At 48.5% G+C, this 26,942-nt stretch overlaps 1 protein-coding gene across 1 annotated transcript in view; it reads right to left on the bottom strand.

Annotated features, from left to right (window-relative positions):
• CEP350 (centrosomal protein 350) overlaps positions 1–26,942 on the bottom strand; it is a 1,602,561-nt gene that overhangs the window by 449,702 nt on the left and 1,125,917 nt on the right. Inside the window, exon 25 of the mRNA XM_085601771.1 lies at positions 6,906–6,993. Coding sequence (XP_085457897.1) covers positions 6,906–6,993 — 88 coding nt within the window. The remainder of the gene's footprint in view (positions 1–6,905; positions 6,994–26,942) is intronic.

The raw sequence follows: 26,942 nt of genomic DNA on the forward strand, positions 1-26,942 counted from the left end.
TGTAAACCCCAAAAGCACACATTCCCTGTTGCTAATGTATTAATACAGCCCCTTCTTTATTACTATCATTTGCCCCAATATCCCTCCTTTAACCTACAAGGAATGTAGGTCCAACTTTCCTTCTGGATCTGGAGAAGAAAATACTTAATGTACAAAGTTGGGGGGCGTGGCTTGCCGGGCTGCGGAATGGCTGCTCCTTGAGAGAGCTCCGCTGGGCGTGACCAAATCCGTTCAGCGATCCATGCATAAAATGGATCTGGACTTGCGTTTCAGCTGATCGCCTGACGTCGGAACACCTGCGGCATGCAGCGGTGGAGGATTCGGCAAGATCGACGCTCCAGAGTAGCAATACTAGCCCCGTGAAGTGGTAGGTGGCACGCATGTGGTGTGCTGTGGAGCCCAGACACGGCCGACGCGAGCAACTGAGGCCAAGGTCTGTGCTCGGGCCTGAGTGCGGAAACAACGCGGACGCACAGAGGGGCAGCCTTCCTGGCCCGGGTGCACGTCGGAAGCCTTGATACCTGCTGCCGAGGAACATCGCCAATTTCTCCGACACGGGCGTTGTCTGGAGCGGCGGGGCGCGAGGGTGACCCTGCTGCCGAGGCCGCCATTTGAGGGGCCGAGCTGGACAAACTGGCTGAGACAGGGGAGCTGCGATCCATAACCACGAGGTGAGCTGCTGCGGGGGGGCTCCGGTGCGAGGCGTCACTGCCTCTGAGTTGCGGCTTGCCAGGCACTGTTGGAGGTGGCGATCCTGCTGTGGGAGGATACCCGTCGTGGCAGGTCGGACGTCTCCTCATCGGGGGCGGCATGGAGGACTCCCGCTGATGCGCGCGGTGAGGACCCACGGCTTCTCCGGCCACTGGCTGTCACCTGCGCAATCTTGTTGGTAAATAGCGGCACCCTGTCCTTACCTGTCTGGGCTCTATCGCTAGATCTAGTTGGAGCGCGTGGAGGGGTGTAACGTGGACGTCACAGGCCCACCGAGCTGGATTGACCCTACTTCCTGCCAAACTTCTCAGAAGGTAGTGCTGCCAAAGCATATATTGCGGAATCTGTGGTGCAAGAGGGGGAGCCATAGCCCCGCTGCGGCCGGAGGGCACCTGGACCGCCGTGCGCCATGGGTAAGCAGGACGCCAAGCAGCCCAGGCTCACCTTTGAGCAGCGCAAGTCGACTAGACAACTGGAACCAGATGCGGACACGGCCTCTGGGAGAGCAATGGAGGGTCGGAAAGAAGAGCATGGTGAAGACATGCGATCCCTCATGCTAGAAATGCGCTCTAGCCTGCGCACTATAGACACGAAGCTGGACAAGCCGACGTCCCAGATGGAATCGGTGAAGTCTCAGGTGGGAGTACATGAGCACCGATTGGATGTCCTTGAGAATAAACAGTCAGATTTCCATGACTTTCAGGTAGAGACCAAAGACCAGCTGTCGCAAATGGATAGACTCCTAGGGGTGATCAGGGCAAAGAACGAGGATTTGGAGGCCAGATCGCGGCGCAACAACGTACGCGTCACGGGGGTTCCGGAGACCACAGCGATCACTAAGATGGAAGTGTACATCTCTGATCTTTTGCGGGACTTGTTTGCGACGCACTTATCACCTCAGTTTGCGGTGGAAAGGGCACACCGCACTCTAGGGCCTCGGCCACCAGTGGGGGCACGGTCGCGACCCATATTGGTAAGGATCTTAAACTACCTGGATCGGGATGCTATACTGCGCCAGGCTCGCACGATGGGGTCCATACAATATCAAGGGAACCAAGTGGCCTTCTACCCGGATTTCACACCGGCGGTCCAGGCGGCCAGACGGGAATTCCTGCCGGCGAAGCGGCTTCTCCTGCAATCGCAGATCCCCTACTCCCTGCTCTACCCTGCCAAACTGAAAGTGTCTCACGAGGGCTCCGCTCACTTTCTCACCGACGCCAAGTCCGCCCTGAAGTTTGCCAAGCTTGTGGGAGGGAAGTCGAAAAAATCCAGCCCCCGACCCAGCGGTGCTACTGAAAACCAGCTAAGTGACAATGACTGAACTGTGTGATGTAGCTCACCCTTGGCTCTACTGTCTAGACTATGTCCATGCTGGGGGGGGTTTTGTTGTTGGCCTGTGAGGTGGGAACGTCACGTAGTCTCTGGATTGCTTTGAACATTGTTGTTTTTCTAATTTTCATCTATACAGTTCGTTTTGAACTCATTGAAGGCATAACATTTGGATTTGATTGAATGTGACTCTGTTATAGCATCGCACACGCACTCTGGCCGCACTGCAGATTATAGGAGGGTTATTTTTTATTGTAACCGCAAGTGAAGGTGGGATGAGATAATTATATTTGAGCTATTGAGATGTTCCTGCTGAGTCACAATGCAAAGTCCATCCCTTGCAGTCTCTTGGCCACCCTTCGAAGGTAGGGGTTACCGCTTGGCACTCACTCGTCCCCATGGGAAGTTTCCCGTGTGTTTTCTATTGGATGTTTTTCAAGGGGGTGGGGGTTTTGCTTCAACCTAGTTGGGGGGTTGATGTGGGGGTGGGGTTTAAGTTCGTTTGGATTGGTGGTGTGTGGCCTCGACACGGTGGGTACGACATGCGAAACTGCGAAACACTCAATTTTACGGGGGGGGCGCCCTGATGAAACATATTTGACTGACATACAATGCACGAGACTACCATTAATTGTCTGACCTGGAACATACGCGGCCTTAATGACGGTAGGAAGTGCCGCACGGTACATGCCTATCTTGCAAGACACAACATTTACATATGCCTGCTGCAGGAGACTCATCTCAGTACCCCAACGTCTGCGAAGCTCAGACACAAAAGGTGGGGGTCCTCATACACCTCAGTATACTCTAAATATGCTAGAGGGGTGGCAGTTCTTATCAAACGTGGGTTAGACTGGAGGGAGCTTGAGGTCTACACAGACTCTGATGGTCGTTACATTATACTCATGGGATACTTGGGAGGCACGCTACTCACATTGGTGGCGCTGTATGGACCAAATGTCGATTCGCCAGAGTTCTTCCAGGAAGTTTGGGCAAAAGTCAGGGCCACGGGCTGCACCACGGTACTCTGGGGCAGGGACTTCAATGCCATACTTCATGATGATCTGGACAGACAAGGCACGGCTAGGACGCACCACACTGAGGCCAGTAAGGTCCTAAATGCCCTGCTTGAGGAAGGAGACATGGTGGACATTTGGCGATTACGTAATCCTTTGCTTAGGGAGGGTACCTGCTTCTCGGAGCACCGCCACGCTTGGTCTCGACTAGACTATTGGTTATTGTCAAGAGATATTGCCAGTTGGGTAATCAGGGTCAGGCACCTGGCGAGAACAGTCTCAGACCACTCCCCTTGTCTTCTGACGTTATCCCTTCCCAATACTACACAAGGGGAATTCACCTGGAGGCTTCCCCCAAGGGAACTCCTGGACGAGTCATTTAAGGAAGAAATACGCATGGACATATCTGAGTACTTTGCGTTGAACGTTGGGTCTGTGGGCACGGAGGCTGTCCTTTGGGAGACTTTTAAGGTGGTTATCAGGGGAAAATGTATCTCCAGACAGGCGGGAGTCTTAAAGGCTATAAGAACCACCTTGGGCAATATTGAGTCCCAGATAAAAGAGTTGGAGACCCGCATACAAAGCCGTGGAGACGTTACCCTGCTTGCAGATCTAAAAGGCAAACGGTTAGAATACGAAGAGGAAGCGCACAGAGAAATAAAATTCTGAGGGAAATATGCTGAAGCACGCAGATATGGCGAGGGGGACAGACCAGGGCGCACGCTCGCGGGCTTGCTTAGAGCCCGGTGGGCCACGGCCTTTATTACCGAACTTACCAGCGCATATGGCAACAAGATAAGAGATTCCCCTGCCATCTTGGAGGCGTTCTCCTCGTTTCATACGCAGTTATATAAAGCTAAGCTCGTAGAATGCCCAGGGGGCATGTAGGAATTCCTAGATTCCGTGGCCCTGGCGTGGTTTAATGACAGACACAGGGAATACATGCACTTGCCATTTACAATAGAAGACGTGACTAGTGTCATTACGAGCTTGCCCCTGGACAAGGCACCGGGCTCGGACGGGCTAACTGCAGCATTCTACAAAACATATGTGGAGGAACTTGCTGCCAGACTCTTAGCAGTTTATGAGGAAGCACACGAAACAGGGATACTGCCTCCATCTATGAGTGAAGCCCTTATAATCACTTTATTGAAGCCGGGCAAACCTGACAATGAGCTGGACTCATACAGGCCATTATCACTTATAAATGTAGATGCTAAAATACTGGCTAAATTGATAGCTAATAGGCTGCAGCCTATGCTTCCCATGATTGCTTTGCCGGATCAATCAGGTTTTATTCCCAGCAGATCCACCTCCCATAACCTTCGTACGGTATTTTCAGTAATACACTACCTCCATCCGGATGTGCAGGCGGCGTTGGCCTTTTTGGATGCCACTAAGGCGTTCGACACACCCGAATGGCCTTACTTATTTAGAATCCTGGATAGGATGGGGTTTGGCCCGCTGTTCCTCCGGTGGATAAATCTGTTGTACACTAGACCATCGGCCCGGGTGCGTGTAAATGATCTTATTTCGGACCCTCTTCCAATCACACGTGGCACACGACAGGGGTGCCCGCTGTCCCCATTATTATTCGCAATAGCGATGGAGCCTCTAGCTGCGCGGATTGAACAACATCACATCGGCTTTAGCGCTCGCAGTTTGCTCATATCGCTTTACGCAGACGACGTCACACTGTACATCTTGAACCCGGAGCGAAACCTGGATGTGGTACTGAGGGAATTTATCAAATTTGGTGGCCTGTCCGGTTTATCTATCAACTGGAATAAGTCGGTGCTTTTTCCCCTCACAGATAACACCAGGGCGGTCACCTCGGAATTTCCGTTGCAGTGGGAGAATGACAGTGAAATATTTAGGTATCTGGATTAGCCGCGATATGCAAGAGCTTTGGAACCCAAACTTTGGCAGGGCTGTGAGTTGGTTGGAAGACAAAGTGGCATTGTGGAGAGGGCTCCCATTGTCGCTGTCTGGCAGAGTGTCACTGACCAAAATGGTTATCCTGCCTAAATTTTTATATCTATTCGTGTAACTGCCACTTATACTCACTCAGTCATTCTTCAATACGCTGCGGTCGTTGCTGATCTCGTTGGTGTGGGCGGGAGGTCAGGCTAGGGTGTCGTGGGACTTGTTGACATTACCGACTAGGCAGGGTGGGCTTGGTGCCCCAGATAGGACGTTATATGCACTTTGTGCGTAGGCGCAATTCTTACAGTATTGGGTCCACCAGACACCTTTTCAGCCGCATGTTTCAGTCGAGGAAGATGCAGTTGCGCCGTTGCGTGTGGCAGTATATCAGAGACGCAAACGCCCCATAGATGGGTTGGATACTACTGAAACGCTCAGATGGGCATGGGAGGGACTGCGTAGAAGAGCAAACATACCAATATTATACGCTCCCTCGATCCCAGTTGCGCAGAACCCGCTCCTGCTTAATGTGCGAGACGAGATCAATAACAAAATTGCACAGGCGATGAAACTCCACACCTTTGCAGAGCTATACCCAGGGGGTTATTCAGGGACTACCCGAAAGCTGTGGAAGGTGAGAGGGTACCCTTCGGGGAAATAGTTTTGCACCACAAACTTCGAGCGGCTTGCCGTGAATTGCACGCAAGCTTCCCCTCCCAGCCACCAATGTTAAATGCCCTGGAGAATCTGCTGACTACGCCATCACCACGCAAATTGATCAGCCGGCTGTACACACGCATGCAGACTGATGCCCCCGCGGCCGCCTCCGGAGCTCGCACTAAATGGGACGCCGAACTACCCACACCTTTGTCGGACATTGAATGGGCCTATTGCTGTGCCCAAATGACTGAGCTCTCACCCAATTACATACTCTGACTAATTCATTTAAAATTTTTACACCGCTACTATAGGACGCCCATTGGCTTACAGAGGATGGGATTAAGGGACAATGACTGCTGCTGGCGCTGCGGGCGCCTGCTGCCTCGTTCCTCCACATGGCTTGGGCATGTCCGGACATTGCTGTGTACTGGACAAATGTTTTCGAAATCATTAATCAGATCCTGGACATCCAGGTGCCCTCATCTCCGATATTGGGCTTGTTGGGATTTGTTAAACACACTCACATTAGAAAGCGTAGGCTACATGCACTGCTTTTGTTATTTGCTAAAAGACAGATAGCTATTGGTTGGGGGAAGCGTAGGAAACCCACTATTAAAGAATGGCTGAGAGAAGTCACATATGGCCAATCCCAATTGGCAGTGTTCTGGGAGCTTATGCCGCCTGCATCTAGGCCCAGGGATATTTGGGAGCCGTTTCTGGATTGGTCCCGGATGCAATCTACTGACTCTGTCCCAGTCGTCTGCGCTGATGTTGTCATGGTGCCTGGGGATCCCCCTGACTGAGCTATGTAATTGTAAGGTCTTACTGGGGTTCGTGGTAGATAATGATTGCGTGTGGGAGAGGCGCCCTCCCAGTTTGCTGGTTTGGACTAGTAGCGCCGGAATAAACGTCGAAATAAATTGGTTGTGGTCTCCCTGCTTACATTGGGCAGCTCGTATATCATTATGTAGTTGATTTGACAAAGTGCATGTGTTTCGCATTTCTGATATGTATATGGCTGTTTAACACCACTGTAACGTTATGTCGTTTGCTTTGTATTGCATAACTTTTGTTAAAAAACAATAATAAAAAAATAAAAAAAATCTACAAAGTTAAAATACGCAAATGACCAAAAATGGAATACAAGAACCAGGGAGCAAGGTCTCTTGGCACTTCAAGCTCTAGCCTCAGGAAGACACACAAGTGTTGGTTTTCTACCAAACTTTCCCAGTGACCTTCTATGCCAGTTAAAGGGCACTTTACCTGTTCTTGCTGCAATCTAAGGAGTAGACCTCGCTGACGTTTTCGGATCGGTGGCATCTTATCATCCTCACCTTTATCTCTCAAACGCCTGAAGAGAAAAATGGTGGGGCAAACATGAGAGGAATAGGATAGATATCATTATCAAGAAATATGGGTATGGAAAACACCACCTAAACACAGAGGACATCTAACAGGCATTCAACAATGTTGGCAATCGATGCGAGATTCAGACTTTTGACTTGCGCATATATATGTGATTCAGTGTTGGAGAAGGACATGTTACTTACCTCCAGTAATGCCTTATCTGGTAGAGACACTATCTAGAAGAAGATTCCTTACTTTAGAATTATCCCCAGGTGTCAGACTGGATCCAGAAATTTTTTATGAGCAGTATCTATGCGCTCCAGTAGGTGGCATTGTGGGCCCTGCGTGGTGTCCTCAGCGCCGGAAGGGACGTGAGCGGTGCCTACATAGGCACCATCTCAGTTCTCTGGCGTCAGTGTTTTTTGCGTGAATTTCCATGCCAGGAGCCAGGAATTGATCTTGGAGTGGAAAACAAAGGGCCCTGAAAGGGGAACAGCCCTGTCCGTTCACCAAGTGGGGAGGATGGCTGGGTCAATAAGGAATCTGTGGCAAGATTGCATCTACCAGATAAGGCATTAACAAAAGTAAGTAACTTGTCCATCTGATAGATTTTTCTAGCCACAGATTCATTACTTTAGTATAGATACCCAAACAGTACCTTCCCAGAGGTAGGTCTAGGAAACAATTTCATACTAAGAAGTCCTGCAGGACCAAACAGGCAAAATGTCCATCCCTATGGACCGGAGTGTCCAGGCAGTAGTGCTTGGTAAACATGTGAAGAGACTCCTAACGTTGCTGCCTGCCAGATGTCCAGGACCGGAACTCCATGTGCAAACGTAGAGATGGCAGCCCTAGCTCTGGTGGATTGAGCACGTAAGCCCTCTGGAGTTGCTTATTCGCCATTGCGTAGCAGATTTTAATACAGAGCATGATGCATTGGGAGATGGCCCCCTTCTGCACAGCCTGTCCCTTCTCCACTCCGTCCACCCGGAACTCCTTTGTGCGATCAAGGTAGAACGCCGCCGCTCACTTTGGGTTCAGATGGTGAAGTCACTACTCTTCCTTTGAGGGATGTGGAGGAGCATAAAGAGTAGGTAGGGTGATGGACTGTCCTGCATGAAAGGGATTGACATCTTTCAGCAGAAAGGAAGCTCTAGTGCGAAGAACCAGCTTGTCTGGGTAGATGTGAGACGGAGGTTTGGATGACAAAGCCTGAACCTCAATGACCTTCCAGGAAAATGTTATTGCCATCAGGAAGGACATCTTGATGGTAAGGAGCTTGAGAGGACAATTGTGCAATGGCTCAAAGGAAGCGCACATTAGAAAAGTTAAGACCAGATTAAAGTCTCACTGAGACATGATTGTAGGAAGCTGGCATTTCTTGTGGTGGTGCCAATCTAGTGGCACACCATGCAAAAAGTCTAGATGACCCCTCTTGGTTTACAGGGCTTACTTTAATAATCCCAAGTACTTTTTGGTAGTGTGGTCGAGCATCTTAGGCTTATTAGAGAGGAGTATTAAGCATTTGTTGCACACACACAGTCTACTGACTGGTTCACACATTCAATAAGAAATCCGAGATCAATTTATAAAAATACTTTAGATTATTAGACACCAAGATCTTTATAGTACCTTGGGTACAATTGGAGATATCGATTTTAGAAGAAAGTAGAAAAATACTCAAACAACGGTTATGAGGCATGAGCCTCGAACGCTACAATGTTATCCTATTGGAGAAAAAGACAGATGGCAAACAGGTACTTGGAAGTGGAGCTTAGAGGTGCCATTTGAGATTTAACGAGCAAGCCAGCCAAGGCCCACAGTACCACCAGCAGATTAGTTTTACCTGCCCTGGGGTGTCTGGGTGCAGAGGTGCTGGTCAAGATGGTAGACTTGAGAGCCACACCGTTCAAGTCAATGCAAATTGAAACACGGGCTGTAAGGAGTGTCTCAGGGGCAAGTCTGGGTGACCCCAAAGGGGAGCTCAGGTGTGGGGACCCTTAGGCCAAAAGGACGCAGTCAGACATCGTGGACCCAGGCTGTGGAGCTTGGGTGCACAGGTGCTTGGCTGGCTGTCCACTGGTGTTCAAGGCTCTCACAATTTTAGTAGATCTACAGAGGAAGGAGAAACAGCAGCAGAGCCACTCAGGCCGTGGGTCTGGTCTGTCCTGATGTCCCTTGACGTGCAGGAAGTCTTCCAAGGCAGTGGTGTCCAGGCTGGAAGCGAAACTAGCCTTGGCTGGTGCAAGTGCCCCGGTACTCAGGATATTGGCACATGGGAGCTCCTTGAGGGCATAGTGTCTTGAAACTCGGCTGAGAGACAGGGCAGAGCTCCCACAGCCACAAAGACCTCCTCCTGAAGTGATGCTCCTTCGTTGGGCCCGAAGGCCAGCAACACAGTGAACCGAACAGATGCGATCGGTGCCTCCAGAGGCAGGGGGATGGCTCCACCCCAAGGGAGGTGATCACTGGTTGGCGAAGTGCTGGGTAGTCGTTCAAGTGTTGGGGAGGATGAACAGCTGCAGGACGAGTCTTCGGTGCTAGTTTCTGTGCAGGTCCTTGGTTCTTGCGGTGTTGTCTCTTCTATGACCAATTTCCATTCCCAGGAAGAAGAACCTGAGGACCTGGTGTCAGGGGGGACCCCTAAATACTCAATTTAGGGGAGTACGAGGTAGTAGCCAATAGGCTACCTACCGCTGGGGTGACTTCACCCCCTGTTTGAAGACTTCCTATGAGGAGTGGGAATAATCCTGACCCAGAAGTCCCTATTTCCCCAAAAACAAGATGGTGAAACCTTTCTCTGGCGGTTCACTTCAGGTAACCCACCTTAGAGGTGTGGCTAGATTGTGGGTGAACCACGAATACTGAATAACTAATTTCCTGCCTGCTTGGGTGCCAAATGGGCCCCAGGGTAGGGATGGCATTTCCCATGTCTGGGGGAAGCTGGGGTTACATGCCAAAGGTGGCAGAGGCTTTGAAGCCTCTGGCCTTGATATCCTAAATTGCTAGCCATCCTGTTGCAGGAGGTGAGAACACCTTCTGCAGAGCAGGCATTGGTTTTGAAATCTTACAGCGCGGGCTCTCCCTTGCAGGGAGTCAGAAAACAGTCTGTGGTGGCAGGCTGGAAGATACCAGTCAGCCAACATATTTAGACTGGTAGGGCTACAGGGGGCACCTATAAAGGTGCCCTCTGAGTGCATTTCCTGATAAATCTGATACTGACATCAGTACAGATTTATTAAGACAAGGTCTTTGATACCAGTACTTTCAGTGAAGCCATAATGTAGCTGGGTAACTCGTGATGTACATGTCCTCAAAATAGCTTCCTGAACACTTGCAATGACTAGCAATGGAGCAAGGCATCACAGGGGCATATCTGCTCATGCAGATGTCCCCTTGTAGTAAAGTGTCCCTTTTTGCATGGTTACCCACCCATTTTTGGCACGATTCTGATACACTTTGACTGAGAGTGCACCGGGTCCCTGCTAATCAGGTTCCCAGTGCCTGTGTACTTTCCCAAAACTGCACCTTTGTTTCCACAATTGGCACACACTTGTCCCACAAATAAGCCCCTTGAAAAAAGGTACCAGTGGTACCAAGGGCTTTGTGACTAAAGAGGGCCTCTAAGGGCTACAGCATTTATTGTGCCACTCAGAGACCCCTCACCAAACACACAAAACTGCCATTGCAGACTGTGGGACTGCAGCTAAAACTGAAGAGTTGACATGGCACACATCCATGTGTGTCATGCCTACAAAACACTGCCTGTGGCATAGGTCAGTCGCACCCCTCAAGCAGGCCTTACAGCACTGAGGCAGGGTGCATTATACCACAGGTGAGGACATAGCTGCATGAGCAGTATGTCCCTACAGTGTCCGAGTCCATTCTCAGACATTGTAAGTGCAGTGAAGCCATATTGAGGACATGGGCTGGGAGGTTGTCATTACGAACTCCAAAGCTCAAAGATGGTTTTACTGAATTCTAGTATCAAACTTCTCAGCATAATAAACCCACACTGATGCCAGTGCTGGATATTTTTACGAAATGCACTCAGATGCCTCATGAAAAACGACTGACTCTCTAGTGTGTAGCTGACTGGTCTGCACCAGCCTGCCACTTCCAGACATGTTTCAGACCCACTGAGGTGGGAGCCCTGTGCTCTTTTTTTTGAAAATATGTGTATTGGCATGAAAATCACTCAAATACAGTGCAATCAACTTCCCACGCTTGCCCGGAACATACCTACATACAAGTCCCTTTGCACCAACATCCTTACTATGACTCCACAATATACTAAGTAATTCAGTGCCTCCCCAGCAAACCTTGTGTGGTAATCCGTGAAAGTCCACCATGCAGTGTCCATATGTAGGCAGCTCATATACCCGTAGGTCTCGGAGTCTCCACTCAGGAGATTCTGCCGTGCAATAGAATCAACTAAACTAAAGTAAAACAGCAACCCCACGTTACATCCCTCACCCCACCCACCACCCTCAACCCCCACCCCCCTCCGGCATGACTTAATGACAGAATACATGGTAAGGCACTCAAGTCCGTAATGCTACGCCTCCGACTTGCCCAACACAGTACCGCCAGCCTTGGGAGCCCTGTGCTCTTACGGGTCAAAAACAAAGCATGCTATTGGTGGAGGTGCTTCACACCTACTCCCAAGCAGGAACAGGAAGATTCGCCAAGACCGGGCCCAAGGTATATTGATCTCCCGGACAGGCCAAAAAGGGGTGTGGTACACACACGTCCTTTACCTCTCATTGCACCCTCCGCTCAGTTTCCCTCTCAGGACAGATCTCCTCTCGCAGTCGCAGGGGCAGATTCTACACCCCTACCTCCAGAGCCTGCACCTTCATGCCTGGAGATTGAACGGGCAGCCTGAACACTTTCTATCTCCCTTCTTGATGTGGTGGATGTTATTTTATCGGCCAGAAGACACTCCACTAAATCTGTCTACTCTAGTAGGTGGGCTAGGTTTGTAAAATGGTGTGGAGAGTGATCAATTGATCCTTTACAAGCCCATTTGTCTGATATTCTCAGTTTCTCTCTTTCCCTAGCACAACAGGGTTGTGCAGTAGCAATGGTCAAGGGCTACTTATCTGCCTTGTCGGCTTCTCTTTTCTGACCAGACCAACCCTCTTTGTTTAAATCTCCCATAGCCATGAGATTCATTGAGGGTCTAACAGGTTTCCTCCCACTCCCTTCATCATGCCTCAGTGAGATTTGAATTTAGTCATTACTTTCTTGATGGAGGTCTCCCTTTGAACCCCTGCATAGTTGTCCATTGAGATTTCTAGTTTTAAGACAGTTTTTATGATTGCAATTACTTCTGCCAGGAGGGTTAGTGAGCTGCAGGCCCTTAGCTCTAAGCCTCCTTTTACCTCAAGATGGTTCTTTGGACCAGAGCTGCTTTTCTGCCTAATGTGGTCACTCCCTTCAACCTAGGACAATCTATCACTTTACCCCCTTTCTATCCTCCTCTGCCTTCCAAGGAGGAGGAGAGACTTCACCGCCTGGACCCTAACAGGGCAGACAGATTCTACCTGGACAGGACTAAGAACTTCAGGTTGGACGACCAGCTCTTCATTGGATATGTGGGCAAGATGAAGGGGAAAGGCTGTCACAACAAGAGTACACTGTCCAGATGGCTTCACCTCTGCATCAAGATCTGCTAAGCCTTAGCCAAGGAGGAGCCTCTTGAAGGTATTCAAGCTCATTCCACCAGAGCTAGTTCTTCTTTGGCTTTAGCTAGAGGAACTCGAGGAATCAAGGGTATGGGAGGAAACGAGCAAAGAAGCTGAGAGTCCCAGTCTAGCTGAAAAGCGTCCCCCAACGCTCCCCGCATCAGATACTAAAGACTGCAGAACGACGGACAGTGCACGTTCTCGTGAGCGGCAAACCGGTCCATCCGAGGAAACCCCCACATCCCGAAAATGTAATGGACCACCTCCGGAAGGAGCCACCACTCATGATCAGCCGAGTACTGCTGACAGACTGTCCGCACGCACATTCAGCTCTCCATCCAGATGATTCGCAATCACGTAAATCTGATGGTCCTAAGCCCAGGACCAGAGTCGCAGAGCCTCTCTGTAGAGACAATAGGTCCCTACTCCTCCCTGTTTGTTTATGTACCACATCGCGGTAGTGTTGTTTGTCGGGACCTGAACTGACCGACCGTGAAGGGAGGGAAGAAAGGCCTTGAGAGCCAAAAGTATCGCCCGCAATATTAGAAGATTGATGTGAAGCAATCTTTCCTCTGGAGACCAAAGGTCCTTGACCTCCAGATCCCCCAGATGAGCTCCCCACCCTAGAGTGGAGGCATCTGTTATCACTGCGAACACTGGAGAAGGAGGTTGAAACGGCTTTCCTTGACAGGTTATCTGAAACACTCCACCATAACAGCTCCGCTGCAGTGTCTCTGGAGATTCTAACAACCTCCCTGAGATCCCCGTTGTGTTGAAACCACTGCCTGCGGAGGCACCACTGGAGTGCCCTCATGTGTCCCACCACATAGCCCTCCCAAGGATCTTCTGTGGGATGAGGGTAGAAGTGTGCCTCATAATCCTCTGCAGAGAAGTGGAGAGTAGGAACTAGGGTTACTAGAGTGAGGTAAGATTCCAGTGACCCATGAGGGAAAGTGGCAGGACGAATAGGTGGAGGTGGTGTGGATGGAGGAGGAAAAGGAGGGGATGAAGTGCTAGCAACCTTGTCCTGTGTCCATTTGGTAGGCGCAAGCTGTAGAGGGGTGTCTGGGTGTAGTGTCTCCTCAAAAGAGTCTCTCCACTTCTTAGGCAAAGTCTTTGCAGTGGCAGAAATATCAACAGTGCAGGGCTTAATGATGATACATCACTGCCTGTCATCAAGCTCCTGGTGGAGCTTCTCAATGATGGGCCTCTCGTTGTTGTCTGCCATAGATGGACTCTGAGCAGATGGTAATTTTGACCCGTTGATGGCATCTTTGGCTTCGACTGAGTGGTTGGCTTCAACATCTTGGCGTCGATGCCACTTCCTCCTTTTTGACTTCCTCCTCTTCCAGCCCAAGAATGATTTCTGGACTGAGTTGATCATCCAGTATGCAGACGTCTAGTGATATTGTTCCTCTTCTGTGCTGGGCGGATTTGTTTCACCAAAGATGTCCAGCAGTTCCGACGACAAGAGGCACATTTTGTTGTGTGCCCAGCACCAGTCTCTCCCCTGACTAAGGGTCTTCTTGCTCCTGAAGCCTGAACACCAGTGATAGCTGGTATTGTTATGCTCTGGGGAGAGGCACAGATTACAGAGGGCATTGAGATCAGCCCAGGGTCACAGAGTAGCACTGAGAGCATCTCTTGAAGGGTGTCTATTCCATTACCCTCTACACCTCTTAATTCTCTACAGTCGGTATGGCAGAAGCTGGACCCCTAAAGGCGACCTGTCCTGAAGGCCAGGCAGCCCAGGCTTCGAAAACTGATATCCGGAGCAGGTCAAGTGAAAAAAGTTAACAGCTGGAGAGGAGTTGGCCTGACGGCTAGGGCAGTCGACCTCGATTCTGGGGAACTGGGTTCGAGTCTTGACAATGACGCTGAACATCCTGTGATTCTGGTCAAATCACTTAATCTCCCCGTGCCTAACAAAAATGAATGTGTCCTCATGTAATGCATGGTGCTATGTAAGGTGTTCTGATACCCGATTCGGGTCAAGTTCGCACTATATAAAACTCAGCAAAAATAAAAAGTAAAGAATAAAGAGTTACTGAAGGTAAGTAACTTGTTTAGATGGATACCCCTAACGACAGATTCCTCACCTTGAGAATAGATGCCAAACAAGTAACTTCCAAGTCAGTGGATCTGTGAACTGGTTCAGACATAAAATAAAGTCCTGCAGGACCAAGTGGGCAAAATACCCCTTTTGATGAACCTAATAGTGAAGACTGTAGAGCTTTGTGAACGTATGTAGCGATGTCCACACAGCCACCTGTTGAATATCCAGGACAGGAAATTTGTGTGCCAAGGCAGTGGTAGCAGCTTTGGCCTTGGTAGAATGAGCCTGCAAGACTTTTGGAGGTTGTTGTTTAGCCTGTGCATAGTAGGTCTTTATGCAGAGGGCAATGCAGCAAGGGATGGTCTGTTTTAGCACTGGCTTTCCCCTCTTTGCACCAGAAAACCCCACGAAGAGCTGAACGTCCACTCAATGGTCCTTGGTACGAACAATATAGAATCTGAATTACTTTTTTGGGTCCAAACGATGAAGTCTCTCCTTAGAAAAGCAAGGAGAAGCAAAGAATGCCAGACAGGTGATAGCCTACTTAACAGGAAAACGAATAACAACTTTCTGTAGCAATGAAGCCCGGGCCCTCAAAAACAACTTATCTGGGAAGAAGGTATACAGTGGATTCACGTAAAGAGCTTGAAACTTACTCATACGTCTAGCCGCTGATATGGCGATGAATAAGTCTGACTTCAAGGTCAGAAGTCTTAAGGGACAACTCCGCAGGAACTCAAAATGGTGCAAAAAATGTGAGTTAACTTCAAGTCCAACTGAGGCATCACAAAGGGTTTTGGTGGAAACAAATGTTTCAAACCTCTTCATATTTGATAAATAAATACTGATTTGGCAACCGCAAATAGGCCAAAAAATGTGATAAGTATTCCTTAACAGAGTCCAAAGTAGGTTCTTGCTGGACTACGGACAGCAGAAACAATAAAACTTCAGACAACTTTGCCTGTAGTGGACTACTTCGTTGGGTGCCGCAACAGTCCGAAAAGTTGTCCTAAAGACTGGCGTACACTGATTTGGTAGAAGGACACCTCGAGGTCAAGATGACATTAATGACCTAAGGGGAACGGTTCAATGAGGTCACCTTTTGCTGCTTAATCTCCAAGCATTGAGATGGAAATTGTGCAGGCCCAGGTGTTTAGCCTGCCCTGCTGCTGCAAAAGAAGATACTGTAAAAGCTGTCCTAAAGACTGGCGTACACTGATTTGGTAGAAGGACACCTCGAGGTCAAGATGACATTAATGACCTCAGGGGAACGGTTCAATGAGGTCACCTTTTGCTGCTTAATCTCCAAGCATTGAGATGGAAATTGTGCAGGCCCAGGTGTATAGCCTGCCCTGCTGCTGCAAAAGAAGATACTGTAAAAGTGCTGTCTTAATTGGCAGACAGATGCTTATTCCCAGGAGTTCCAGATCCCACACTTTGGCCTAATCAAGTGCCACTAGGATTGCTTGGGTCGCGTCGTTCCTTATCTTAAGAACGCAGGGCAGGAGAAGCAGTAGCAGGAAGGCATATAGGAGCCCTGAGCTCCACTCTGTACAGAAGGCGTTTTTGAGAGAGAGCTGCTTTGAATACGCCAGAATGCAAAAGTGCAGGGATTATGTGTTCTTGGCAGTGGCAAAAAGGTTGAGCAAAGGTTCGCCCCATAGCTGGAAGACATCCTTTGCCACTCCTGGATGCAGCAGCCATTTGTGATCAGCTAGGCATTTGCGTCTGAGTTTGCCAACTCTAGCCTTTAAAGATTCCGCCACGTGGCTCACCACCAGAGGAATCCCTTGGCAGTTCAGCCAGGCCTCCTGGTACAGACCCAGTACCACTACTTGCCCTGCTTGTTGCAGTACTACATAGAAGTGGGGTTGTCAGTCAGCACATGCAATAATATTCCTTTGATGGTGGGTAGTACGGCCTTCAATGAATCCCCGTCAACCCCAACAAATTGCGGTGAAGTCGAGTTTCTGCTGGAGACCAGAGGCCTCTGATCTCGACTTCTCCCAGATGGCCTCCCCAACCCAGTAGTGATGCATCCGTGACCACTGTCAGCTTTGGGTGGGGTATGGAGAGGTGCCTCCCACCAACTCACTTGCGGTCCAGTGGCCACCACTGCAGACCATTCCGCAGTCTCCTCTGAAATCTGGATACAATCAGATTTCCCCGATGTTAAGGTCTCACTGGAGAGCCCATATGTACGATTTGACCTGTTCAGCTAGCAAGATGCAACAGGCCAACAACCCCAAGAGCCTCAAAGTCATCCATACTGAGATCTAGGACTGAGACAAACACTGGGATCAAAGTCCAAATGGCCTGAACTCTTGGATCCAGGGGATTGGCACGAAACAGTACCTTAACCAGAATTGTGCAGATGAAATGGAGTCTGCGAAGGAGTCAGGTGTGGTTTTGGCAGGGTGATAGTGTACTTAAGGAATATGCTACTTACCAGTATGCATCTGTTCTTGGCATGTAGAGCTGCAGATCTACACACTTCTGCAGAGATCGCCATCTGGTGTTGGGCCCGGATGTTTGCAGTTTGTTTTTCCTCTTGGTAAGTCTTTGGAAGTCACGAAGTCGGTGACTCCTCCTTTGGATCGTATTGCGCATGGGCTTCGGCTCCATCCTCAGATTGTTTTTCGCCAGCAGGGAAAGATGGAACGTAGTAGTAACAGTGAAGAAACCCATGTGTGTATCTAAATAAGATAAATTGGAACAGATACAGGTAGCCGGGGAGGCGGGTGGGCGTGTGTAGATCTGCAGCTCTGCATGCCAAGAACAGATGGATACTGGTAAGTAGCATATTCCATTAGAGGCATATGAGCTGCAGATTACACACTTTTGCACAGACTATATAGCAGTTCCCAACCTTAGCGGCGACCACCCGTATCTGTTGCAGTGGTTTGAAATAGTGTTTTAAGTACAGCATGGCCCACACTAGCTTGTTGCTTAGTTTGCACATCTACACAATAGTGTTTGGTGAATGTGTGCGGTGTTGACCATGCAGCTGCTTTGCAGATATCATCTAATGGGATGTTCCCTAGAAATGCCATGCAAGACCCTATCTTTCGTGTAGAATGGGCATTAGGGGGAACGGATAGTGTTCGTTTTGCTTTGTGGTAGCAAATCTGGATGCATTTTACAATCCACCTAGCTATCCCTGATTTTGAGATGGGGTTGCCCTTGTGTGGTGGAGAGAAAGAGAAACAGTTGTTTGGTCTTTTGGAAAGATTGTGTTCTCTCGATGTAGTAGAGTAAGGCTCGTTTGACATCTAGCGTGTGCAGAGCCCTTTCTGCAACGGTCTGAGGTTTCAAGAAAAATACTGGTAGTTCTACAGATTGGTTTAGGTGAAAAGGGGAAATGACTTTAGGTAGAAATTTTGGGTTGGTACGGAGAACAACCTTGTTATGGTGCATTTGAAGAAAAGGTTCTTGTGGCAAGTGCTTGTATCTCACTGACCCTTCTAAGGGAAGTGATGGCTACAAGGAAAGCTGTTTTCCATGTTAGGAATTGTAGTTCGCATTTATGCAAGGGTTCGAAGGGAGGCCCCATCAGCCTTGTGAGAACGATATTTAAGTTCCACACAGGTGAGGGTGGTACTCTAGGGGGAATTATTCTTTTCAGGCCTTCCATGAAGGCTTTAATGGCAGGTACTCTGAAAAGTGATAGGTGCTGCCTGTTTTGTAAGTAAGCTGCAATTGCTGCGAGGTGTAGTCGAATGGACGTATAGGCTAGATTACACCTCTGTAGGTGGAGTAAGTAGCCTATGATGTGTTGGATAGACACGTCCAGACGATTGATGGTGTTGTTATGGCAATAAACAACAAATCTTTTCCACTTGGCAGTGTAGCACGCTCTAGTGGTAGGGCGCCTAGCTTCTCTGATGACGTTCATACAGTCAGGGGGAAGATTTAGGTACCCAAATGCTAGGCTTTCAGGAGCCAGATCGCAAGGTTGAGCTGAGCTGGGTCCGGATGTCTGATCTCTCCATGGTTCTGGGTTAGGAGGCATGGTGAGAGGTGTAGTTTTTGGTTTGGTACTACAGAGAGTTCCAGCAGCGTGGTGTACCACGGTTGTCTGGCCCACGTTGGAGCTACTAGGATTAGTGTGAGGGAGTTCGACCGTCTACCAACACCAGGTCTGTCAGTTGACCTTGGTCGTGGTTCCATTGGCGCGCTAAGCACTCTTGGAGAGGACGCATCTGGAGTCTTGCGTAGGGCACTATGAAAATGCAAGAGGCCATCATCCCTATTAGTTGCATGAACACTCGTGGAAGGGAGTGTTGAGGTATGAATTTTTGTTGCAATGCCTGAATGCTTGCAATCCTGGCCGGATTGGGGTAGGCTATTGCTTTTGAGGTGTCTATGGTGGCACCGAGGTATTGTTTAATGTGGGATGGTTGTAGCTTGGACTTTTGGTGGTTCACCGTGAAGTCTAGTTGGTGAAGTAGTTGGATTGTGGTGGCGGTGTGGTGTACACACTGATTGTATGAAATGGCTTTTATCAGCCAATCGTCCAAGTATGGGAAGACGTGAATGTGCTGTCTTCTCAGGTGTGCCGCCACCACCGCTAGGCACTTGGTGAATACCCGTGGTGCTGTTGTGACTCCGAACGGGAGCACTTTGAATTGGTAGTGTTGTCCGTCCACTACAAATCTGAGGTACTTTCTGTGAGCATGGTGTACTGGAATGTGGAAGTATGCGTCTTTAAAGTCCAGTGTGGTGAGAAAGTCGTTCTGGGAGAGGAGCGGAAGTACCTGCTGAAGCGTTACCATGTGAAAATGGTCTGAGTGTATGTATGTGTTTAAGGGCCGGAGATCTAGAATAGGTTGTAGAGTCTCGTCCCTTTTTGGTATTAGAAAATATAGGGAGTAGACCCCCATATTTTGTTGATTGACAGGAACGTGTTCTATTGCCTGTTTTTGTAGGAGGGAGATTACCTCCTGCTTTAGTAATGTTAAAATGTTCTTGTGACATTGGGCATTGCCTGGGTGGAATGTTTGGGAGGGTAGATGTTAGTTCCAGGCAGTAGCCTGACCGAATTATTTGGGTCACCCATTTGTCTGAGGTGATGGTCTCCCAGACATGAAGGAAATTTTGGAGTCTGCCCCCGACCGGAGTGGAATGGTCTGTGGGTAGCGGGGGGGGGGGGGGGGTCGGGAGTCATTGGGTAGGAGGTGTGGCAGAACGGGCGTTGTTTGTTTTGCCTCTGCCCTTGTTGTTGTTACCCCTGTAGCCGCCTCTTTGGTAACCTTTTGTAAAGGTGGTCTGAGTAGGGGATTTGTATGATGTGGACGCTGTGTCTGAGGAGTAGCCTCTGGTTGCACTCCGAAAGGAGGAGCGGCGAAAGGAGCATCTGGGCGGGTGAGACTGTAAGGCCCCCATGTATTTTGCGGTATCCGTGTCTTTTTTTCATCTTTTCTAAGGCCTCATCCACCTTTGGCCCAAATAGATGTTCCTGGTCAAAGGGATGGTTAAGGATGGAGGCTTGTACTTCTGGTTTAAACCCAGATACCCTTAACTAAGCATGGCGACGGAGAAGGACGCTGGTGTTGATGGCCCTCGAGGCTGTCTGCTGCATCTAGGGCACAACGTATGGAGGTGTTTGTGATTGTTTTACCCTCTTGAATTAACTCGTTGGCCCAACCTTTATATTTTTCAGGGAGATGGTGCATTATGCTTTCCAATTCGTCATAATGAGCCCTGTCATATCTGGCCAGCAGTGCCTGAGTGTTTGCTATACGCCATATGTTGGCGGCCTGGGATGCTGTGCGTTTGCCTGATGCATCTAGCAGTTTTGACTCCTTGTCAGGTGGAGGTGCATCACCTGACGCTTGTGAATTTGCCCTTTTACGTGCCGTAGATACCACTAAGGAATCTAGTGGCGCTGGTCCTCTGATGTAAGAGGGATCTGAGGGAGCAGGTTTGTATTTCTTTTCAATACGTGGGTTAAGGACCCTGGCTCTAACTGGGTCTTTAAAAACTTCTGCCGCATGCTTTACCACCCCTTTGAGCATGGGCAATATGGAGGTGGCAATAACGCGCGTAATCAGAGGTTGGCTTTCTGATCAGTTAAATGAGAAACGGAGAACAGCAGACACAGCGCGCGCAGATCCACAGGTAAATGGAAATGTTTGGGAAATATAATCAGGTTCTAAGCATGGGATGGGTTCACTGGGAATTAGGAATTCAGTATTTTTGACCTGTAGGGAGAGGGATAGTATGTGTTTAAAATATCAGTTTAATGTCACCATGACTCACAGATGCTCAGTGGGGATTTAGCATAGCGGTTAACATAGGGTAGGTTCTAAAGAGGAGAGGAGAAGAGAGTTCATTGCACAAAATTAATTATTTTCTAAAGGTATTTCATACAGCGATATTATATATTTTTTCCAGTACAGAGGGTGTTCATCTAACATTTATAATGAGCAATGTTGGTAGGTTACAGGATGCATTGTTTTAAGCGTTTTCGAGTGAAAACATGTTTGAAAATGAATATGGGTTTTATATTTTTTTCACAGTTTCCCCTGACGAAGGGCGCCAAAAAAAGCCCGAAATGCATTGGGAACATTGAGATTGTAGCTGTGATTCATGAATTGAATGTCTTATCGCAAAGTGGTGAGAGGCTTGGATGGGCACAACTATTTTGTGTGAAGCTTTAACGGACCTTTTTGGCACAAAAGAAAGTCGAGTTGGTAAAATTCAACAATAAAAGAATAACAAAGACATATTTTGGAAATTGGCAATACATTCATTCATTGCTGTGCGAATGGGTTTGCAGCCTACACAGGCTGCACTTGGATGCCAATATGGAGGTGGACCCATGTGAAGTATCAAATGTGTCTAGGAGGAAATCTTCCTCCACAGGGTCATTATGCATGTCCACCCCGTGATAATGTGCTGCCCTTTGCAGAAGATGGAATCTTCTGGTGGAGATGGTCTAGAAGGGTAAATATCGTCTTGTGGGACGTTGGGGATATCTGGTATATTGTAATCGTCCCATGGATCTGGAGATCCTGTAGGGGTAGGAGAACGATGAGGTGGGGGTGGAGAGGGCGGAGGGGGTGGAGGTGGGGAAGGAGGAGGAGGAGGAGGAGGTGGAGGGGTAGGGGAAGGTATTCTGAACAGAGAGGTAGCAGAGTCCTTCCTCTTTGGAGATGGAGGCAGAGCAGGCTTCTCCAAATGTCTCTTTTTGGTAGAGAATGTCAAATGTCCAGTTTTTGGATCCTTGGTGAGAGTTTTTTGCAAGGGATCCAGTGTAAATAGCTCTGGTGAGGTAATTTGGTCCGTTGGCGCAGAAGGCGTCGGGCCGATGACTTTTTAGGTTTTTCCGTGCCGGTTTGATGTTTAGAACCCGGCTTGGGACCCTCCGGTCTATTGGTCGGCGCCGAGATGGGCTTCGGCTTGGAAGTGTCGGTGCCGGTGGCCTTGTGTGGTTTGGTCGGCACCAAAGATGGCGACGGTGCCGAAGAGCTGGGTTTCGACCCCGAGGGCTTCGGTGCGGAGCTCGGTGTCGAGGTGGAGGCCGGTTTCTTTTTCGGTGCCGAAGTGTGTTTCTCGGCACCGCTGGTAGGCTGGCTCGAGCCCGAGCCGCCGGAAGGCTTACTTGGCTTCTTCACCGGGCCCGAAGGTGGGGTGTGTGAAGCAGTGTCTCTGGTCTTGCCTAGGCTCGGAGGCCAAGGCGTGACCGAAGCCTTTTTGGGTGTTGGCGCGGGTGTGGGAGGGGGTAGATTGGTACTCACGACCCTCTGCGCCGGAGTGATGTCCTCCACATCTGACTCTTCGGCCTCAGAAGCGCTGACGAGGTTCTCTTCAGTGCGATGATGTTCCGGATCGTCGATGTCGTCTCCGAAGATGTCGACTGGAATGGACGTCGAGGAGTGTGCCATGTTTCTTCTGGCTCTTCGGTCCCGAATAGTCTTTTTGGATCGGAAAGACTTACAGGCCGGACAGTCTCGAGCCTCGTGTTCAGGGGAGAGGCAGAGATTGCATACCTCGTGAAGATCGGTGTGGGGAAATTTGGACCCACATCGAGGGCACTTTTTAAATGGAGTTCTTTCCATGAGCCAGGACCGGAGTCTGGGTAGGCCCGAAGGCCGCCATCGACGACTGGAACCGAAGGTTTGTGTCGATGAGAAGGCGTGTTGATTGAAGAGATCGTGATCGAAACAATACAGCGATTGGGGTGAGGATTGCGCCTGGATCGTCGAACTGGAAGCTGTTCGGAACCGGAGCGCGAAGATTACATCCGAGCCCGATAGCGGAAAAAAACAATCTGAGGATGGAGCCGAATCCCATGCGTAATACGATCCAAAGGAGGAGTCACCGACCTCGTGACTTCCAAAGACTTTCCAAGAGGAAAAACAAATTGCAAACATCCGGGCCCAACACCAGATGGCGATCTATGCAAAAGTGTGTAATCTGCAGCTCATATGCCTCGAACACAATGTTAGGGGGTTCGCCCTTGTCATGAGCCAGTTGTCGAGGTAGGGGGGAAAGTGATCGCCCCGGCCTCCGAAGGTGTGCTGCGACCACTGCCATCACTTTCATAAATATCGAAAGGCAATGGTGAGCCCAAAAGGGAGCACTGAAATCTGAATCAGGCAGAGTGGTAGGGAAGGTGTTGGAACTAACTTTGCTGGTGGACACCTGTACTATAAGACTCTCTGCCGTCAGGTGTTGACTAAGGAAGGCAGGGTCCCCAGGTGCTGGGTGATGGCAATGATCAATTTGTCTGTTAAATGGTGGGCGTGAACAAGACTTTGAGCAAGTGTCCAAAAGAGTATTCCTAAGGGCCTCATTGAAAGGAGCCTGACCAGGTTACAAGTCTTTCATCAGTACATTAGTTTTTTTTTTTCCTTTCATGGTCATTAGTTGTAACTCTAAAATCTCAGCTGCTGATTGCATAACCACAGAGTAAGAGGTGCTTTTTCCTGTGACAGAACCAGGGATGTGGGACACAAGGCAAGTATCAGGTGAAGTGTCAAGCCCAATGACATCCTGAAGCTCTTATACCAGTTTTCTTTGTCATATTGGAGAACAGTCATCCCTGTCATCACAGATATCGCTGTATTAATCTGTGATGAAAAAAACTGGGTGTAGATTGGGCCCTACCATGTGGTAAGGGCAAAGTGGACCAACGTGGATGCAGTTGAGTCAGATTGCACTATGGAATGTACAGCCTCACCTGGCATCAGGATCAATGGGGATGGCGCCAGGACCAAAGTCTGCAATGAAGTTGGTGCTGACCAGATGCGGTTAGAAGGGGCACAGATGATGCAGAGGGATGATCAACTGGTGGAAGTTCAACTGGAGGCCCCTATTGATTCTAAGGGCCTGAAAGCGTGCCAGAGATAGCCGGTAATGTGACAAATATGCACAGCATGGCCTCACTGAACGTCTCTGCCTGCTCGGACATCACTGAAAGACCTAAATATTCAGGGTGTGTTGTGACCAAACTATGAATTTACTGTAATAGAGTGCAGGAACGAGAACAACAGGAACGTTGACACCCTCTTCCTGAAGATCGAGAGTGGCAGGAAGGGTCTGATTTCTGCTTGGATTTCTTGTGCTTTTTCTTTTACTTACCCAACGACTTCGACTGGGACTATAATATGCAGCTGGAACAACATCCGGAGAAGGAACAGGACCTTCCTTTCAACTGGTCACAGCATGTAGTCTTGTTGGCACTGTAGTGTTTGGAAAACATGGTTCTGTCTGGCTTTCAGGTTCATATGAGCACAGTTGCCACAGGCCCCGGAGTCATGATCCAGCCCCAGGCATCACAAACAGACTTTGTGAGGGTCAATCACAGACATTTGTTTACAACAGTTCCTGCATGGTTTAAACCCTGTTCTTTTTATGTGGTTACACTTCTCTTGCACACTGGTAAAAGGTTTCGAAAAAGTCTAGTAAAGAGCAGGGAGAAGTTCCAGATCAGTGTCTGAAGGCGCAGAAAGAAACTGACGTCAGCACACATGGGTGAAGCTTATACGCAGCTCCACTTATCACTTCTGGAGCGTAACAAGATTTTCATGGATGTGCATGAAGCCACCTGTTGGCGCACAGGAGAATTATTCTAAAAGTTTCCAAATCGAGTCTGACTCCTGAGGAATATTTGAAAGATTAGGGATCTGCAGTTAGAAGTATCCATCAGAAGTCAGTGTGCGGGTGGTGCACATATGTGGCTACACTGTCATTTCCAGGGTGGCAAGGAATCAAGGAGGAGCTGTGCGATGCCACCTACTGGCACGAGGGAGCATCGCTGTTGAAGTTCTCCAGATCCAGCCTGGGGATATTTAAAGGGTGAGGAATCTGTGGTTATCTATGAAGTATCTCTTTGAAACAGGCAAAATAGGGAAGGAGGATTAGCAGCAACAAGCAGAACCAGCATTAATATTCTAAAACTATAGCTTACAGGTCTAATACAAGGAAATACACGGGACATTCATCCAATAACAGGTATTTTTCAAGAGAATACAAAAATAATGTTGCTGAAGACGTAGTATACAAAATATCACAAAGGGGAGACTTTTAGAGCAGAACGCCCTTAAATCCTCCACCCTGAAGGATGTTTCACCCAACCTGATTAAGAACATACATGAGTCCTCTGGCCCAATGCTGGGGCGTCTGCAATCACACCGGGCGGTTATAGCTGAGGTGCATACAAGTGACCCCGGGGAGAAGGTGGGGGTAGAAGGGGGGGGGGGGAGTCAAATATGTATAAATATTACACGCTGCCATTGTTATGGTTTCTTCTTTTGAATTGTAAGTAACTCATCTGTTTCCAATACCTGAACTGAGTGGGCAGCATAAGTCTACCTGTGCGGCTAAGTGGTTGGCACACGGTTGCTCCCGTCAATCCTAAAGATAACACTGTTAGCTCCTGAGCAAGTAGTGGTTGACGCACAGTTCGAACGCATGTTGCATTAAAGTAGCTACAGATCCAAGTACGGATCAACAATCTGTATATGCTTACGAACTTCTATGTATAATGTATGCTGCCAAAGTGTGTATTCTTCAAAACAAAAAATAAAAACAGATTTGCAAAAAAAAAAAAAAAAAGAACATACATGAGTCAAGTCGATCCTTTCTAGCTAAGAGGTTTCAAAAACCACACTTTGAGAGTCCCTGGGTAGGGTTGTAGTGCACTGCTATTCTTTTCTGCTGGTCAAGACCCAAAGCCAAACACTTATGCCTATAATTTCAGCGTGCAGCAAAAAAAGACGTGTAGGTTTGAGGATCTACTCTAAAATGTTGAAACATGCCCTCAGGTGGATCGGTTTGTGTGCTGCATAGAGAATAGTACATCTTTTGTTTAGTTTATAACTCAATTAAAACCATAAACAAAATCACACGGTTAAATAGTACATAACGAATAAAAAGAAAAATGGATGAAAAACGGGTATGTCATACAGCTAGTACAACCTCGACTCTTCACGCTACATACTCTTTGCTTTTTTCAACTTTTCTTCCTAGAAATTTTAGTCGAGATACCAACACTAATCTATGTTAGATAAAAAGTGACTAAACATGAATCATTCGTTACCCTGATGTCTAAAAAAGCAAGCTTTCTGCTCAGATAACTAAAATGTCCCTTAAGTAAATTAATATATATAATTAAAATGCCTATAAGCAGGATTAAGAAAAATATGAATACGGTGCCAGATGACTGTGAAACCCACTATTAAAAACAATTATACAAATATTCACATCATTAAGAATACAGAAATAGATAAAGTAGTTATCGGAGTCTAACGGGATAGGGAACTACTAGTTTCAGTCCCAAGCAGCCCGTCCTTCACATTTACTGTGCGTGCTCGGTTAACATTAAAAGTTTGAGTTATTACAACTGACAATTACATTCAGGGACCACCTCCAGATTACACATCGCATATCCTATTAGCTGATAATTTTCTTAAAACGGGTCAATAACTGAGTCAGTCTACTGTTCAGCATGGTGTTGATTGGGCCCATGGACTCCACCACTGCATGCCTGCAGGACCTAATTCCCCGTTCAAGGAACTCCCGCCTTAATAGAACTCTTTGTTGAACCATCAAAGCAGGACAAACCCAGACAATGTGAAGCAGAGATTCAGGCCCCTGGTGGCATAGACTGCAGGACTGGTCTTCACTTTGACCGGAAATCCTCCATTTTGGCATGACGTCTAGCGTGGGTATTTCTCCAAATCTTAGGACCAAAAACGA

The sequence above is a fragment of the Triturus cristatus genome, chromosome 4_2 (assembly GCF_964204655.1).
Source record: "Triturus cristatus chromosome 4_2, aTriCri1.1, whole genome shotgun sequence".
NCBI lineage: Eukaryota > Metazoa > Chordata > Amphibia > Caudata > Salamandridae > Triturus > Triturus cristatus.